The following is a 19267-nucleotide window of genomic DNA, read 5'->3' as shown; positions in this document are numbered from 1 at the left end:
ACTTGTGATTATTAGTTGCAGGAGAGTGTGCTTCACAGGTGATTGTTAGCTGCAGGTGAGTGTGCTTCACTGGTAATTGTCAGCTGCAGGTGAGTTTGCTTCACAGGTCATTGTTAGCTACAGGAGAGTGCGCTTCTCAGGTGATTGATAGCTGCAGGTGAATGTGCTTCCCAGGTGATTGTTAGCTGCAGGTGAGTGTACTTTGCTGGTTATTGTTAGCTGCAGGTGAGTGTGCTTCACAGGTCATTGTTAGCTACAGGAGAGTGCGCTTCACTGGTAATTGTTAGCTATAGTAGAGTGTGCTTCAGAGGTGATTGATAACTACAGGAGAGTGTGCTTCAGAGGTGATTGATAACTACAGGAGAGTGTGCTGCAGAGATGATTGATAACTACAGGAGAGTGTGCTTTACAGGTGATTGATAGCTACAGGAGAGTGTGCTTCAGAGGTGATTGATAACTACAGGAGAGTGTGCTTCAGAGGTGATTAATAACTACAGGAGAGTGTGCTTCACAGCTGATTGTTAGCTGCAGGCGAGTGTGCTTCACAGGTGATTGATAGCTACAGGAGAGTGTGCTTCACAGGTGATTGATAGCTACAGGAGAGTAAGCTTCTCAGGTAATTGATAGCTACAGGAGAGTGTGTTTCACAGGTGATTTTTAGCTACAGGAGAGTGCGTTTCACAGGTGATTGATAGCTACTTTAGAGTGTGTTTCACAGGTGATTGATAGCTACTGGAGAGTGTGCTTCACAGGTGATTGATAGCTACTTTAGAGTGTGTTTCTCAGGTAATTGATAGCTACTGGAGAGTGTGTTTCACAGGTGATTGTTAGCTGCAGGTGAGTGTGCTTCTCGGGTGATTGTTAGCTACAGAAGAGTGTGCTTCACAAGTGATTGTTACATACAGGAGAGTGTGCTTCACAGGTAATTGTTAGCTGCAGGTGAGTGTGCTTCACAGATGATTGTTAGCTACAGGAGAGTATGCTTCACAGATGATTGTTAGCTGCAGGAGAGTGTGCTTCACTGGTTATTGATAGCTACAGGAGAGTATGTTTCACAGGTGATTGATAGCTACAGGTGAGTATGTTTCACAGGTGATTGATAGCTACAGGAGAGTGTGTTTCACAGGTTATTGATAGCTACAGGAGAGTATGTTTCACAGGTGATTGATAGCTACAGGTGAGTATGTTTCACAGGTGATTGATAGCTACAGGTGAGTATGTTTCACAGGTGATTGATAGCTACAGGAGAGTATGTTTCACAGGTTATTGATAGCTACAGAATAGTGTGTTTCACAGGTGATTGATAGCTATACGAGAGTGTGCTTCTCAGGTGATTGTTAAATACAAGAGAGTGTGCTTCACAGGTGATTGTTAGCTACAGGAGAGTGTGCTTCACTGGTGATTGATATGACCACAGGAGAGTGTGCTTCACAGGTGATTGGTACAGGTGAGTGTGCTTCACAGGTGATTGTTAGCTACAGGTAAGTGTGTTTCACAGGTGATTGAGAGCTACAGGTGAGTGTGCTTCACGGGTGATTGTGAGTAGAGGTTGAGTGTGCTTCACAGGTGATTGTAAATAGAGAGTCAGTGTGCTTCACAGGTGATTGTAAGTAGAGGGTGAGTGTGCTTCACAGGTGATTGTGAGTAGAGGGTGAGTGTGCTTCACAGGTGATTGTGAGTAGAGGTTGAGTGGACTTCATAGTGATTCTGAGTAGAGTGTGCTTGACAGGTGATTGTAAGTAGAGGGTGAGTGTGCTTCACAAGGTATTTTGAGCTGCAGATAAGTTTCAAGTTTCAGCTGTAGTTGCAGATATGTTGTTTATGTGAGTATGAGCAATAAGGGATGCCGGTAAGTGTACGCTATGTGTGCTGCAGGTAACCTGTGCTTGTGTCTCCTTTTACAGTGCAGGGTGTGGCCGCACAGGAGTGATCTGCACTGTGGAACATATTCAGTGTTTGCTGCAGAAGCAGGTACAGTGTATACATCTGTCACTTTCCCTTCTTCACTGCCTCTCAAGTGTAGGCCAGTTTGTGCTTCGCATGTAATTGGGTGATACAAATTCTCTTCTTTTACTTTGTTTAACTCTTGTGGCACTTCAGATACAAATACTGCCCAATCAGAAGCAAGTATATGTTTTAGTCACTAGTTGAATACAGGAGCTACACTGGTGCATTCTGGGAATCTGAACAATTGATCATATTGTTGAGTTCTCTATATCATAAGTAAAACGTAACTAAAGGGCCAGATGGTCAAAAGTTCACAACCAAAAACGTGAACAACTATGTTTAGCCTCACAGGGACAGTCTTGGCGCAAGTATTAAAGAAAAGGGGCTGCCCTTGCCAGTGTCAGCTGTCTTCCATAGACATAATGAGAGCTCTCTGCTATGTAAAAGTTCACACTGGAGGACAAAGTACACAGAAAGAAACTGGCGTATGTTAAAACTTGATCAAAATAGTAATCATTTTTTTTGTGTATTTTGAAAGCTTTCCAGATGTTTTCAGGAGTTTTTAACTTTTAACATGAGGTTTATTTTCAGCATCAGCACCTTATGATTGTGATCACTTAAAAGCCTGCTATTACTACTGGGGGGGAAAAAACTATTTATCAGCAAGATTGTGATCAACCACTATGTTTTTTTCTGTTTTTCATTCTACTTGTGCATGTTCCCAACACAACACAAAACTATAACAATATTTATTGTGTATATTAAGGGGTAATTGTATGTGTTTGCAGATTTTCCGGCTATGTGAAGCAGGTTCGCATATTTAAGAAGCAGGAACTGCTTCTTTTTTCCTCTCCTCCCCCTCAGAAGTGGCGAGATCAACCATCCGACACTCTCTTGTTCAGGGGTGACATGCCCTAGTCTAGCTGGGGGCGGCATTGCTCAAGAAACCTCTTGTGCAACGTTAAATTTCACATTGCGATAAAACATCACAAGTGGCGATAGCTGACAGAAAGATTCACTATTTGTGAACCTCTCCGCCTGCAGGGAAGGTCAATTTGCCCCTAAAGAGTGTTATTAAACGTTAACCTGTTTCTACATGAAAAAAGTTGTTAACATGTCCTCTTTTATTGTTGTGTCCCTTTAAGGAAATCTGAGCTTTCATATATAGTACATAATAGTCTATTGTGTGTGTCCACAATTACAACTTCCTCTTTCAGTTTTTTTTTTACTGAAACCAAAGCTGTGATGTGTGATGCGTGTATTTTTTGTTGAAACTGAAGACAAGAGCGATGAATGAGAAATTTAAAGGGATATGGGTGCCACAATGACATTTCTATAATTCAGACAGTGTCCATTTAAAAAATGCTGAGCGGATAAGGGCGGACATCTTTGAACCCGTACGCCCTGCATCGAGGCTAGCGGGCAGCAATACGCTATCCACATTTATCATTGAACAAGACACTATTTGGGCAACACTGCCCACGTCTGGTGGGATTGAAAACTGCCAGCTAATAGTTGACTTATAGCTTAAGATGCTGCAGTCACCTGACCAAGCCTTATGCAATCCTGCAGCCGAAAGTGACTTAAAACTGCACTTCTTAAATAGAGCACAGAATGAACACTTAAATAAAATAAAAATAAAAAATCCTAATATACTTATTTAGTACATCTATTATGAAAAATACCATGTTCTATTGATTTGCCTTGTTTAAACTTAGCTCTTTTTCATGAGAGCATACTGGGGTAGGAGAGTGAGTGTGACGTTTTATAACTATGCTTTAAGTGTCCAGATTCTTCAGTAAACACTGAAGGCTATGGCCGCATCTGTGGGTACTTTCAATTTAGTGCAAAACTGTACTGTCCTTCATTTTGATGTTTGTTGGAGGATGAAATTACATAAAACCAAATGCCCTGCCATTGTAGAACATTATATCCTGAGCCTACCTCAGTATGCTGTCATGGAAAAGGATACATTTTAACAAAGGGCACCAGGAGCAAGTGGTACATTTGTTAACAAAAGTAAAACTATAACATGGCTATGATATGCTCTTTTTTCAGTCTTAAGTGCCAGACTCCCTACAAGAGATAGAGTTTTAGTGTTTTGGCGCTAGTAGCAGTGCCAGGCTCCCTACAAGCGATAGGGTTTTAGTGTTGGTGCTAGTGGCAGTGCCAGGCTTCATACAAGAGATAGAGTTTTAGTGTTGGCGCTAGTAGCAGTGCCAGGCTCCCTACAAGAGATAGAATTTTAGGGTTGGCACTTGTGGCAGTGCCAGGCTCCCTACAAGAGATAGAGTTTTAGTGTTGGTGCTAGTGGCAGTGCCAGGCTCCCTACAAGAGATAGAGTTTTAGTGTTGGTGCTAGTGGCAGTGCCAGGCTTCCTACAAGAGATAGAGTTTTAGTGTTGGTGCTAGTGGCAGTGCCAGGCTTCCTACAAGAGCTAGAGTTTTAGTGTTGGTGCTAGTGGCAGTGCCAGGCTTCCTACAAGAGATAGAGTTTTAGTGTTGGTGCTAGTGGCAGTGCCAGGCTTCCTACAAGAGATAGAGTTTTAGTGTTGGTGCTAGTGGCAGTGCCAGGCTTCCTACAAGTGATAGGGTTTTAGTGTTGGTGCTAGTAGCAGTGCAAGGCTCCCTACAAGTGATAGGGTTTTAGTGTTGGTGCTAGTGGCAGTGTCAGGCTACCTACAAGTGATAGGGTTTTAGTGTTGGTGCTAGTGGCAGTGCCAGGCTCTCCCTTTCAGACATAATGTTAGAAGCAGCACCAGGCTCTCCTTGTGAGCTGGGGAGTTAGTGTAACTTTTGTCTCCCATGTTATTCACCTTTGAGTCGCCACATAACTCTTTCTTCTAGTGGCAGCGCTAGTGTATTCTTGTGAGCTGACTTTTTAGCCTAAGTGCTAGTAGCAATGCCAGAGTCCCACCCTCATGGACCATTTTAGTATTTTAAGTTGGTAGAATTACCAGGTTTCCCCTTGAGGGCCAGTGGTAATCTCATCTTCTCTTGAGCTTTCATTGTAGTCACTTTGCCATTGACAGTACCAGACTGCTGATATATTTTTTTTGTTTGTAGAGAGTTCCCAGTGATTTCAGTATCTTCGATGTTGTCCTGGAGATGAGACGCCAGAGGCCAGCTGCAGTGCAGACTAAGGTTGGTACAGATGAGCTTCTTCTTATCTCTGTTTATTTATCCTCACCCTGTCATCCTTTATTCACTCCCCCCCTCCAGTCTCATTACTGACTCCTCCTGTTCACTCTAACCACCTCCACAAACATCTCACATGCCTCCTTGTAACCATCATTATAGTTACCTATAGACAATAGGTCCATGTATCTGCAATGCTCTGGATCTTATTCAAAGCACTGTCTTCTATTCTACAGGAGCAGTATGAGTTTCTTTACCATGCTGTCACAGAGATGTTTCAGAACCAACTACAGAACAGCCCAAACTATGAGAACCTTACAGAGGTGAGAGCAGTGTGTGTATGTGTTTGTGCATATGTATTTTTGTATGTATATGTTTATGTGTGTGTATATGTTTGTGTATATGTGTGACTGTGTGTGTAATTTTGTGTGTGAGTATATGTGTGTGTATATGTGTGTGTGACTTTGTGTAACTGTGTGCGCGTATCTGTGTGACTGTATGTGTGTGTATATGTTTGTGTATATGTGTGACTGTGTGTGTAATTTTGTGTGTGACTGTGTGTGTGTGTGTATATGTGTGTGTGACTTTGTGTAACTGTGTGCGCGTATCTGTGTGACTGTATGTGTGTGTATATGTTTGTGTATATGTGTGACTGTGTGTGTAATTTTGTGTGTGACTGTGTGTGTGTGTATATGTGTGTGTGACTTTGTGTAACTGTGTGTGCGTATCTGTGTGACTGTATGTGTGTGTGGGGGGGACTGTGTGTGTATATGTATGTGCTACTATGTATGTGTGTATATGTGTGTGTCTGTGTGACTATGTATATGCATATATACATGTGTGTGGTTTATTTACATACATTGTTATTTCACATATACACACAAATATATACACACACACGCATATATTACATATATATATATATATATATATATATATATATATATATATATATATACAGTATATATAAAGCTCTCTGCTCAGATGAGAGGATCTAAAATAATCCTTCAGCACTGCGAGATCTCACAAGATTGTAGATAGGTATATTTTGCTATACTTGTCTAAGCGGTGTTCTCTGCATTTCTATATGTGAAGGAGAGACAAGCCCAGTACAATATAGCACTGCATGATATGACAGATTTGTTACACTTATACTTTGTGCTTTGTATTTTATATTACTTTATACTTTAGATTGGGTCCTTTCATTATTATTACATTTTAGATTTGCACTTTCTATTTTCTATTTTAAAACATTTAGATCCAGCAGTGATTTTACAAATTCTGATTATGTTTTGAAAGTTTCGGTGTTACTTAAACAAATTAGCATCATACTTTGTATTTTTGCAATTGTAAAATGAAAACAGCATTAGAAAGTGGGAGGGACAGAGGAGTTCCCTGGGGTAGACAGGGGAGATCCCGGGGTATTTTACACAAGTCTCATTGAATTATCTCACCAGCTGTATACTGGTGAACTTTGCTCAAAATTCACAATACACTTGTCACGGATACCAGGCTGCCAAGGCTACCTCCTCCCATACTGTGGATTGTTTCCCCCAGCTCCCCTTTTCACTGTTACTAGGATTACTCATTGCCCAGAAAGAGCTGATTGCTGCCCGCTGGCCCCTTCCTGACTCACCGAGACCCAGCTGGGATCTTATGGAACTACTCGCCGGCTGGGCTCACTAGCAATCCCTGCCGAACTTTGACCTAGGTCGCTCCGGAGGCCCTTTGTCCCAGAGCTCCTCTCTTTTGGGGATTTGTACTACCTTTGAGGGGCAAAGGTTGGGGTGATTGCCAGGAGGGAGCTCACTTCGGAACCCGTGGTTTCGGACCCCTTTACACCTCTGGCTGACCCGGCATACCATTTGACTAACTGCTGCTCTGGCCTCCAGCGACTGATCATGTTGCTTTTTGGTACAGGTACAGGAAGGGTCCTTTTAGCAGAGATACCTAGTCGAGGTGTTCAGAGTCTATAACAACACTTATTTAACTGACAGAAAAATAATATATACTAAACTAGATGCAAAAACAAGTTAAAGTGAAAGTCAATCCTAGCATTTGTGAAACGCTAAGATTGACAATTGAAACAAATAAAGGGGACTTTTATTCATGAAGTATAAAATACTTCATGCTGAAAACTCCTTTACTTGTTTCACAGTTCGCTGTTCTGAGCTGCTAAGGCAGTCCACGGCAGAACGCTGTTTTGTTAGAGAGGTGACATTTTCACCTCTTGAACAATAGCCGTGTGGGATATCCATCTTGGCGCCCTTTGGAGCCGGATTTCCCGCACACTATTTGCTAAAAGGTGGTAACGTCACCTCTCTAGCAAAACAGTGTTCTGCCGTGGGCTGCCTGAGCAGCTCAGAACGGCGAACGCTTGAAACTAATAAAGAGCTTTCTGCATGAAGTATTTTATTCTTCATGAATGAAAGTCCCCTTTTCACAAACGCTAAGATTGACTTTCACTTTAAGTTTTTGTGAAAACATTTCAGTTTAATTTGTATTTGCTGCACATCAAGACATTATACCGGTCCCAGGTGTTCCCTGTTAACTTCACTCTTCCTTGTTAAATTCTGTATCCCAGCCTCATTTCATGGCATCTTTCACCTCTCTGAGACTTCCAGGTGTATCCATTTTTCTTATAGAATACAGTGAGTTCAGCCCCTGGGAAGTCTGCACTATATTGTCTCTCCAAAGTAATGAAGCTCTTGGGAAATTGAAGCTGTCAGTTTTACAGTTTTATTTTAAATAGAAGCAATGCACATTGCAATTTAATTTGTAAAATATACATGTAAAAATGTATGACACTAATTTTTAGAATTACACAGAAACTGTCAAAGCATAATCAGAATTTGTAACATCACAAGTGCAACAAAACTCTTATATCATGCTGTGCTATATTCTTGGCTTGTGTCTTATTCACATACAGAAATACAGAGAACACCCTTTAAAGAAGTATAGCAAAATCTGCCTGTCTAGAATATTGTGAGAGATCTAACAGTGTTGGAGGATCATTTTAGATGGTCTCATCTGAGCGGAGAGCCTTATGGGATGTATCTTTTATCCTTCTGGGACTTTCATGTTCCGCCACTTTTCTTTTAGCATTCATTGAGTTCAGCCCCTGTGAAGTCCGAACTATAATTTCTCTCCAAGTAGGAGAATCTTTTATTATCAGGCCTTTAGCAAGATACACAGATCTCAAGGTAATGAATCTTATTAGATAATCTCACCTCAGCAGTGAGCTTTAGAGAATGCATTGATTGGAGAGGTTGCTTAGTGTAATACACCTTGGAGAGGTCCTTCTGACCTTCAATCAGATGGGGGGGGGGTACTTAGAACACACACACAGCTGCACAGCAATATCTCACATAACAGATCTAAAAGGGGTTAATCCTGATAGTGGCTGATGTGACAATATAAAAACAGGAAGAAACTGTCACTTCCTGAATTTCACATTGCACGGCTCAATGCAAACACACAACTGACTCTGTACCTCTCTGCGCAGGCTAAAGCTCCGTTTTATGATGATGCCTCCTCTGTGCAACCAGTCTTAAGGGGTCTGAGACCGTGCCGAAAAGACAGCAGCTCACGGTAAGCACCGGCGGCAGATACCCAGTAGTCTTGTGCATGTAAAAGAGCAACTGCCCAGGGAAGAAGTAAAGTAGACTATTGAGAATCAGGTTACGAACATATATATCATGTAACCCCACATTCATATGACAATTATATACCATGTGACCCCACATTTAGGTGACAGTAATATACTATATGACCCCACATACAGATGACAATTATATACCATGAAATTCCACATACAGGAGACGTTATATATCATGTGATCCCAAACGTAAGAGTAGCTATATGTGGAAGTATGAAAACTACGTATCATTGGGTTAAATTCTATTAAAGTTAAAGTTATGTTAACAGGGAATGATACAGTAAGTTTATCATAAGATTATGTTTTGTGGGATGGTCTAAAGGAAATCTTAATAGCTATTACCCCGTTTAGAAACATATGATAGTTTGGGTATTTTTTGTAGACTAAAGAATTTTTGCTTTTTTCCTTCTTATTTTTTTCTTCTTTTTTTTTTTAACTTTAATTTGTGGTTTAGTGTTACTTGTTAAATTGTGCATTGGTTGGTTATTTTTGTTTTACATCATTATATTGCTGTATGTTTTTTTAAATGTGTGTATATATATATATATATATATATATATATATATATATATATATATATATGTAAAGGACCATTCAGTACAGAACTGCAAATGCTTAATAAAAAGACAATGTTATATCACTTTAAATTTCAAATGAGCAGTAGATTTTTTTCTGACTAATTTCAAACCTTCCTTCCATTTTCCTGCCCCTGTAACATCTGACAGCCATCAGCAAATCACACACACACACAGTTTTGCACATGCTCAGTAGGAGTTGGTTCCTCAGAAAGCGTGCATATAAAAAGACTGTGCACAATTTGATAATGGACGTAAATTGAAAAGTCTTTTTTTTTTAAATTTCATGTTCTGTCTGAAGCATGAACATTTAAAGTTTTACGTTGTATCCTTTTAAGTTTCTTGTTTTCTCTTTTCATGTTACCACTATTAATGTATTTCCCATAACACTTTTTTATTTATTTTATCCTTTTCTTTCTTGTGTTTGCTGAGTTTTTTGTTTTCTACCCATAGTGCTGCAGATCTGTTGCATTTTTTCTGTTGTATTTTTTCTTGGAGAGAATGCAAGCCACAAGTTATGCACTTGTGGTCTGGTTACACTGTACATCCTGTTGTATGAATCTGTTTCCTCTCATCCCCCAGTCTCTACAGTGGATTCCACCAACCAGACTACCTGTCTCAGTACTCCCAGGAGCAATCCAGCAGGCCGCTGTCTAATATGACGACTGACACATATGCTATTGTGCAAAAGAACAGGCCAGCAACTTCTGGAATCTTCTATCCCTCCCAGATTCAACCTTGTGTCCAAGAGTCAAGATGCCAATCGACTTTGGGGCATCAGTATGATAACCTTACTCCCCGCAATGCTCCCGCTGCTTCCTTGGAACAGTTGTACAGCACTGTGACTCCCAAAACTATCAGGGTGTCATCCCCAGCCTCAGTGACTCATTCCACGGGGTCCATCTCTTCTTCCTATTCCTTGGCTGGGAACCCCAGCTCTTCTGAGGTTGGCTCTGTGGATTATACTCAGGTCCAGATACCCAGGACAGGTAAAGGACCAGGCAGACCTAGGTTTAATTCTTTAGGACTCATTCCAGGGATAATCGGCAACTGGTGCTGTTTTGTGCCAGGGAAGATGGACTAAGGCTGAGTTATAGAGGAGGGTCTACTTTGAAGTTTAGGTCACTATTCCTAGGGATGTTTATTATTTATTAAAGTTTTGGATTTGCTGTAGAACTCAGGTTCATATTAACTGAATATTAACGTTACTTTATATTTGTTTCTTTAAAATTATGAACAAGGTAAAGCTTTTTCTCAGTTTCCAGTTGTAAATGTAGAAATTATTTCCAGGTAATTATTAAAGTGAATGTAAATTTTGATGTTTAAGTGCCCGGTTTTTAAAACTTTGATTAAAAACAGGGGCACTTTAATTCATCAAAATTTACATTTCACTCCTGTTGTGACAAAAAACTTACCTTTTAAACTTCACAGCAGCTGCTGCTTCCTCCGGTCTCACAAGCCATTTCTGATGTCAGAAATGATTGATAGGTCATCCTCCAATCACAGATTCCCCCCCGGGGGATTCAGTGTCTGATTCACTGCTGTGATTGGAGGAAGCCAGATACCTAATTTTAGACCCAGGAAGAGGCTTTGAAACAGGTGGAGGAAGCTGGAGCTGCTGTGAAGATTAAAAAGTAAGTTTATTTTCACAACAGGAGTGAAATGAAAATATTGATGAATTAAAGTGCCCCTGTTTTTAATCAAAGTTTTAAAAACCGGGCACTTTAGCATCAAAATTTACATTCACTTTAAGGAGTCTCATCAGCCTTTGCAATGTTAATTGTAAGAGAAATTAGATGAACATACATTGTACAAGAATGGACATCTACAGAAATGCTCTAAACAAAATAATATCATCTGCATCACGTACAGCTTGTGAGAGATGTGTATTGAACACAGCAGGTGCACATTATTTTGCCCTTCTTCCACACACACCCATTTCTTCTGAGGTGTTATTTAGGAATTTTCCCCCATCACCTGCTCTTTTCTGCTAAATATGCCACATTATTGCATTGTGTCAATGTATGTATGACACACTTGTGCATAACTCAGTGGTATTACAGGGATATACACAACAGGATTGTTACTCTTGTAATATGGTTATGTTGGTGACATACCCACCTGGAGGGTTGTACTGATCCGCACTACTGGTGAGTAGTAACAGTAATGTTCAGAGCTACATATATGCTTGTGCTGTTATTTGTATGATTTGTGTATTATGCACAATTTCAGTTTTACAAAACAATTTGTGTAACACATCTACACATCAAACAATGGGGTTGATTTGTTAATTGTCGCATTTAACATTGCACATTTAAAGGGACACTGAACCCAATTTTTTTTCTTTCCTGATTCACATAGAGCATGCAGTTTTAAGCAACTTTCTAATTTACTCCTATTATAAAGTTTTCTTTGTTCTCTTTCTCTCTTTATTTGAAAAAGAAGGCATCTAAGCTAAGGAGTCAGCAATTTTTGGGTTCAGTACCATAGACAGCACTTGTTTATTGGTGCTGTCCAATCAGCAAGGACAACCCAGGTTGTTCACCAAAAATGGGCCGGCATCTAAACTGACATTCTTTCTTTTCAAATAAACATTCCAAGAGAATGAAGAAAAATTGATAAAAGGAGTAAATTAGAAAGTTGCTTAAAATTGCATGCTCTATCTTAATCACTAAAGAAAAAAAAAATTGGGTTCAGTGTCCCTTTAACATTGCACAGATACATGCACACCTGGAAGGCTTGTCCACTAATACATACTTAGACCTAGGTAACAGTACTAGAGACAGATGCAAACTTGGAGGATAATGCTAATTACACCGTTTCACTTTATTTTAATATGTTTATGACTTATAATAATAAATATATATATATAGTACAAAGTAGATCCGCACTCACTGGACTTTGAAAAACAAAACGTGGTTTATTGTTGTGACGTTTCGGGGATCAAACCGTCCCCTTCATCAGACCAAACAAGAGTGAAAAAATAATAATGTGCACCTATATAGGCCATGACCCTTCCGCCCGGAAGTGACATCATAAACAACACATGTGGTAATCACCATAGTAACATAAATAAAAGAAATATATATAATATCACAATGTATAATCAAATAAAGTTAATCATCAAATAAAGTAATATGGTGTGTAGCAGTGATAATTATGAGGAATCAACACATATTATTCCTCATAATTATCACTGCTACACACCATATTACTTTATTTGATGATTCACTTTATTTGATTATACATTGTGATATTATATATATTGTTTTTATTTATGTTACTATGGTGATTACCACATGTGTTGTTTATGATGTCACTTCCGGGGGGAGGGGTCATAGCCTATATAGGTGCACATTATTTTTTCACTCTTGTTTGGTCTGATGAAGGGGACGGTTTGATCCCTGAAACGTCACAACAATAAACCACATTTTCTTTTTCAAAGTCCAGTGAGTGCGGATCTACTTTGTACTATTGATAACCATTGTTCCTGTCACCCTGGCCATTCATTGAGGAGGTGAGAGTGCTTATCCCACAACTATTGTTTTATATATATATATATATACGTTGATAAACCTCTTAAATTCCATCAAATTGGTCAGTATTTCTTCAAACTTGAAAAAGGAAGACATTCTTCCGAAAGCTTGTCATCTTATAAATGTATAGTTAGTCCAATAAAAAAGTATCATTGCTCAATGCAATACTCTTGTTATTTTGATACCTATATATATAATTAAATAGGAATGTGGCCCTTTGGTGTGAGGACCCATAAAAGCCTCTCTGCATTTTGAATATACTAGATTTGAATTTTTGCACATGGTCAAACATACAGAATTCTGAGTTTAATTAAAAAAACCCTTTTTAATTGTATACTTTAGCATCCACTTTGCGCACTTATATTTTGTATTATATTTAAAAAAATTTGGCCTATAGTTTAGAGCCATGTACTAAAAATGGCCTGTTTTGTAATTGTCTCACTAGTGACAACAGTGCTAAATTATCCCAAGACATACTGCTATGTGAGTATTGTAGAGTGTTTAGGTGGATTGTGCAGTGCGCATGCGTGATGAGGAATGCACCCGTAGGATAGGTGTGTGTGTGTTGCTTTGGCAGATGTATAGCAGATAGTGTCTTACAATGAACAGAGATATATAGGGCGCGATCCGATATCGATCGCAGTTTGCGGCGCAAGCAAGGAGACCGGCGTCGCCCGCAGTTTCAGCTCGCAACTCGAGCCATCCCATATAAGTCGCCGTCAGATGCTAACGTGCCGTAAGTCTCACAAACCAGCGATGTCCAGAAATCTGCGTAAGTACAAATTTCTGGCGTCGCCAGTGACTTGCGGCACGTTAGAATCTGCCGGCGCCTATAAAACCTGACTAAAGTTTAAAACACCCGCACTGTCTAACACGCCTCCCTAACATAGCCCGCACTGTGTAACACGCCTCCCTAACATAGCCCGCACTGTCTAACCCTCTATCCGCTATCCCCCCTCACTAGCCTAACAATAAAAAAGCTATTAACCCCTAAACCGCCGCTCCTTTACCCCGCCGCAACCTAATAAAGTTATTAACCCCTAAACCGCCGCTCCCGTACCCCGCCGCCAGCTATATTATACCTATAACCCCCTAAAGTGAGCCCCTAACACCGCCGCCATCTATATTAAAATTATTAACCCCTAATGTAAGCCCCTTACACCGCCGCCATCTCTATTAAAATGATTAACCCCTAATTTAATCTACCTACCCCGCCGCCAGCTATATTATCTATATTAACCCTAAGTATATTATAGTTAATATAGGTATTACATTATATATATTAACTATATTAACCCTAATTATATTAGGGTTAATATAGTTACTATAGTATTTATATTAACTATATTAACTCTATCTAACCCTAACTAAATTTATATTAAATTAATCTAATTCATTTATAAACTAAAATATACCTATTTAAATCTAAATACTTACCTATAAAATAAACCCTAAGATAGCTACAATATAATTAATAATTACATTGTAGCTATGTTAGGGTTAATATTTATTTTACAGGTAAATAGTTAATTATTTTAACTAGGTATAATAGATATTAAATAGTTATTAACTATTTAATATCTACCTAGTTAAAATAATTACCCAATTACCTGTAAAATAAATCCTAACCTAAGTTACAAATACACCTACACTATCAATAAATTTAATAAACTACAAACATCTATCTAAAAATACAATTAAATTAACTAAACTAAATTACAAAAACAAACAAACACTAAATTACAAAAAATAAAAAAAAGATTACAAGATTTTTAAGCTAATTACACCTATTCTAAGCCCCCTAATAAAATAATAAACCCCCAAAATAAAAAAAATTCCCTGCCCTATTCTAAATTAAACAAATTTCAAAGCTCTTTACCTTACCAGCCCTTAAAAGGGCCTTTTGTGGGAGAATTCAGCTCTTTTGCATTCAACAAATACAATCCCCCCCCCATTACAACCCACCACCCACATACCCCTATTCTAAACCCACCCAAACCCCCCTTAAAAAAGCCTAACACTACCCCCCTGAAGATCTCCCTACCTTGTCTTCACCACACCGGGCCGAACTCCTGATCCGATCCGGGCGATGTCGTCCTCCAAGCGGCAAAGAAGAATTCTTCCTCCGGCGATGTCATCCTCCAAGCGGCAAAGAAGAATTCTTCCTCCGGCGACGTCTTCCTCCAAGCGGCAGCAAAGTCTTCATTTTTCCGGCGGCATCTTCAATCTTCTTTCTTTGCTCCGCCGCCGCGGAGCATCCATCCCGGCCGACTGCTGAACTTGGAATGAGGTACCTTTAAATGACGTCATCCAAGATGGCGTCCGCCGAATTCCGATTGGCTGATAGGATTCTATCAGCCAATCGGAATTAAGTTAAAAAAATCTGATTGGCTGATTGAATCAGCCAATCAGATTCAAGTTCAATCCGATTGGCTGATCCAATCAGCCAATCAGATTGAGCTCGCATTCTATTGGCTGATCGGAACAGCCAATAGAATGCGAGCTCAATCTGATTGGCTGATTGGATCAGCCAATCGGATTGAACTTGAATCTGATTGGCTGATTCAATCAGCCAATCAGATTTTTTTAACTTAATTCCGATTGGCTGATAGAATCCTATCAGCCAATCGGAATTCGGCGGACGCCATCTTGGATGACGTCATTTAAAGGTACCTCATTCGTCGTTCAGTCGTCGGCCTGGATGGATGCTCCGCGGCGGCGGAGCGAAGAAAGAAGATTGAAGATGCCGCCGGAAGAATGAAGACTTTGCTGCCGCTTGGAGGAAGACGTCGCCGGAGGAAGAATTCTTCTTTGCCACTTGGAGGATGACATCGCCGGAGGAAGAATTCTTCTTTGCCGCTTGGAGGACGACATCGCCCGGATCGGATCAGGAGTTCGGCCCGGTGTGGTGAAGACAAGGTAGGGAGATCTTCAGGGGGGTAGTGTTAGGCTTTTTTAAGGGGGGTTTGGGTGGGTTTAGAATAGGGGTATGTGGGTGGTGGGTTGTAATGGGGGGGGGATTGTATTTGTTGAATGCAAAAGAGCTGAATTCTTTGGGGCATGCCCCACAAAAGGCCCTTTTAAGGGCTGGTAAGGTAAAGAGCTTTGAAATTTGTTTAATTTAGAATAGGGCAGGGAATTTTTGTTATTTTGGGGGTTTATTATTTTATTAGGGGCTTAGAATAGGTGTAATTAGCTTAAAAATCTTGTAATCTTTTTTTTATTTTTTGTAATTTAGTGTTTGTTTTTTTTTGTAATTTAGTTTAGTTAATTTAATTGTATTTTTAGATAGATGTTTGTAGTTTATTAAATTTATTGATAGTGTAGGTGTATTTGTAACTTAGGTTAGGATTTATTTTACAGGTAATTGGGTAATTATTTTAACTAGGTAGATATTAAATAGTTAATAACTATTTAATATCTATTATACCTAGTTAAAATAATTAATTATTTACCTGTAAAATAAATATTAACCCTAACATAGCTACAATGTAATTATTAATTATATTGTAGCTATCTTAGGGTTTATTTTATAGGTAAGTATTTAGATTTAAATAGGAATATTTTAGTTTATAAATGAATTAGATTAATTTAATATAAATTTAGTTAGGGTTAGATAGAGTTAATATAGGTAATATAAATACTATAGTAACTATATTAACCCTAATATAATTAGGGTTAATATAGTTAATATATATAATGTAATACCTATATTAACTATAATATACTTAGGGTTAATATAGATAACATAGCTGGCGGCGGGGTAGGTAGATTAAATTAGGGGTTAATAATTTTTATATAGGTGGCGGCGGTGTAAGGGGTCACATTACGGGATAGATAAGGTAGATGGCGGCGGTTTTAGGGGCTCACAGTAGGGGGTTAGTTTATGTAGATGGCGGCGGGGTCCGGGAGCGGCGTTTTAGGGGGTAATAACTTTATTAGGGATTTCGGGGGGGATCGCGGTTGACAGGGAGATAGACATTGCGCATGCGTTAGGTGTTAGGTTTATTTTAGCAGATCGCGGTTGACAGGGAGATAGACATTGCGCATGCGTTAGATGTTAGGTTTATTTTAGCAGCCAGTTTAGGAAGTTACGGGGCTCCAATAGTCAGCGTAAGGCTTCTTACGGCTGCTTTTTGTGGCGAGGTGAAAATGGAGTAAGTTTTCTCCATTTTCGCCACGTAAGTCCTTACGCTGCATATTGGATACCAAACTGCGCGGGTTTGGTATACCTGCCTATGGCCCAAAAAACTGCGGGCGACGGCAGAAATATACGCGCGTAACTTCTAGCTTACGCCGTATATAGGATACCAAATCCGCGCAATTATTGGCGTCGCCGGCTTTTGTGGGCGACGCTTTATATCGGATCGACCCCTAAATTGTCAAAGTTCCTTACATTGAGGGTGAAATACTGAAGTAGCTTACAATAACATCTCATATCAGTTTTTTTTCCAATATTTATCAAGGACAATCCCTGGAACAATTTCTAAGTTAAAGGGTCATTAAGCACCTCTTGCTTTTGTATAAAAAACGCCCCCTAGATGGCCACAAAGCAATATCTTTAACCTACAAATGCTGCAAATCAAATAACTGGTTTAGGCAATTTGCGGCATTTTGAAAACATAGGTTATAGAACTTGCTTTTTGGACTTTCTAGGGAATAAGTTTTTACACAAAAGTAATAGCAATATTGTGCAGTTGATGATGTTGCCACCCAGAATGGTATAGGCAATGAGTATTAATGAAATAAAATGTTTTTGCAGTAGTGGTGTGGGGATTAATATTAAGTACTGGAGTAGTGGAAAGAGATCTCCAGTCTTACAAGCTGCTCCAGCTACGCCAGTTCCATTTTTATTCCATGGACCTGACCTGAGTGGACTTTAGCAAATCTGCTGCATATAATAACCTAGGGACTGGTAAAGCTGATAAGTGGCTTTCACTACCAGAAGACCATTAATATTTATTGCTGTCGGAGGGTTTGTCTTGCCTTGGGGCAGGTGGTGTAATGTGTTTTGGTGTAGCAGAGAGTAAATTAATATTTGTCTGTTAATTTTGTCTTCTGTGTCCTGTCTGGAATAAAAAGCCACAATCACAGTTTGTCTGTTACAATTATCGATTACTGAAAAAGTACATCTGCAGAATAATTAACCCTTCCCTGCTATGCCTGCCACATCATAACCTATTTCCCTGCACCGCTACTATCATTGCTGCATTCCCTGTTTACCATTAACTACTTCACTACAATTGATAGAGTATCATTAACCCCCTCCTTGTTGTACATGAGTGTCATTCCTCCAGTGCTGAAGAGGTATCTAAATAACCCCACAGTGACATACCTTAGTAGAAGTAACCTCTGTACAGTGCATGCAGTGTCATTAACTCTCCCTGCAGTACATGCATCACCCCAGAAACTGCAGCATCACATCCCTCATAATGGACAACTCCTGTATATAAAATGTTCTGATATTAAAGTAGGCAATGTCTGTTTGTCATGTACTTGTCACTGTGTCTGTCTATTGTAGCTAATAAAAATGTTTTCTCAGTTTTGTCTGTCTTTATCTGTCAGTATGATTACTTGATGTATGTCAGACAGAGACTATAAGGACGAAGTGCTTTCAGGAGACCGTATATAACAGAATGTAGCATTCGGGTGACAATGGCTAGTGTAATGGCCAGTGATCATTGAGAAGCTATAATGAGCCTTACTCTTTGCAGAGTTACCGGGCAACAAACTATTGGTTATAACGGTTGTAAGAAAACAGAATGATTGACAGGACAAATGTGTGTGCGAATGAGTAGTATGGTGTATGATGGATCAATAGGGTGTGTGGTTGGATGATGGTATGCATGATGGGACCACAGGGGCATGCAATGGAGTGTGTGATTCCACAATAGGGTGACTGATGGAACAAGGTGCTGTTTGAATACAGTATAGGGTGTCTGATGGGGCAAGGTGCTGTGTGAATACAGTACAGGGTGTCTGATGGGAAAAGGGGCCGTGTGAATACACTATAGGGTGTCTGATGGGACAAAGGGCTGTGTGAATACATTATAGGGTGTCTGATGGGACAAGGGGCTATGTGAATGCACTATAGGGTGTCTGATGAAACAAACTGCTGTGTGAATACACTATAGGGTGTGTAAGTACACAATAGGGTGTCTGATGGGACAAGGTCCTGTGTGAATACACTATAGGGTGTCTGATGGGACAAGGGGCTGTGTGAATACACTATAGGGTGTGTAAGTACACAATTGGGTGTCTGATGGGACAAGGGGCTGTGTGAATACACTATAGGGTGTCTTATGAAACAAACTGCTGTGTGAATACAGTATAGAGTGTCTGATGGGACAAGGGGCTGTGTGAATACACTATAGGGCGTGCAAGTACACAATAGGGTGTCTGATGGGACAAGGT

General features: G+C 39.7%; 1 protein-coding gene across 1 annotated transcript in view; it reads left to right on the top strand.

The window, feature by feature from the left end:
• PTPN18 (protein tyrosine phosphatase non-receptor type 18) overlaps window positions 1-19267 on the top strand; it is a 163142-nt gene that overhangs the window by 116198 nt on the left and 27677 nt on the right. Inside the window, exons 9-13 of the mRNA XM_053695813.1 lie at window positions 1905-1971; window positions 5013-5090; window positions 5321-5407; window positions 8590-8675; window positions 9900-10306. Of these exons, the coding sequence (XP_053551788.1) occupies window positions 1905-1971; window positions 5013-5090; window positions 5321-5407; window positions 8590-8675; window positions 9900-10306 (725 nt within the window). The remainder of the gene's footprint in view (window positions 1-1904; window positions 1972-5012; window positions 5091-5320; window positions 5408-8589; window positions 8676-9899; window positions 10307-19267) is intronic.

Source organism: Bombina bombina, chromosome 12 (assembly GCF_027579735.1).
Source record: "Bombina bombina isolate aBomBom1 chromosome 12, aBomBom1.pri, whole genome shotgun sequence".
In the NCBI taxonomy this organism is placed as follows: domain Eukaryota; kingdom Metazoa; phylum Chordata; class Amphibia; order Anura; family Bombinatoridae; genus Bombina; species Bombina bombina.
The sequence above is the reverse complement of the archived record's forward strand: the minus strand, read 5'-3'. Positions and strand labels throughout refer to the sequence as shown.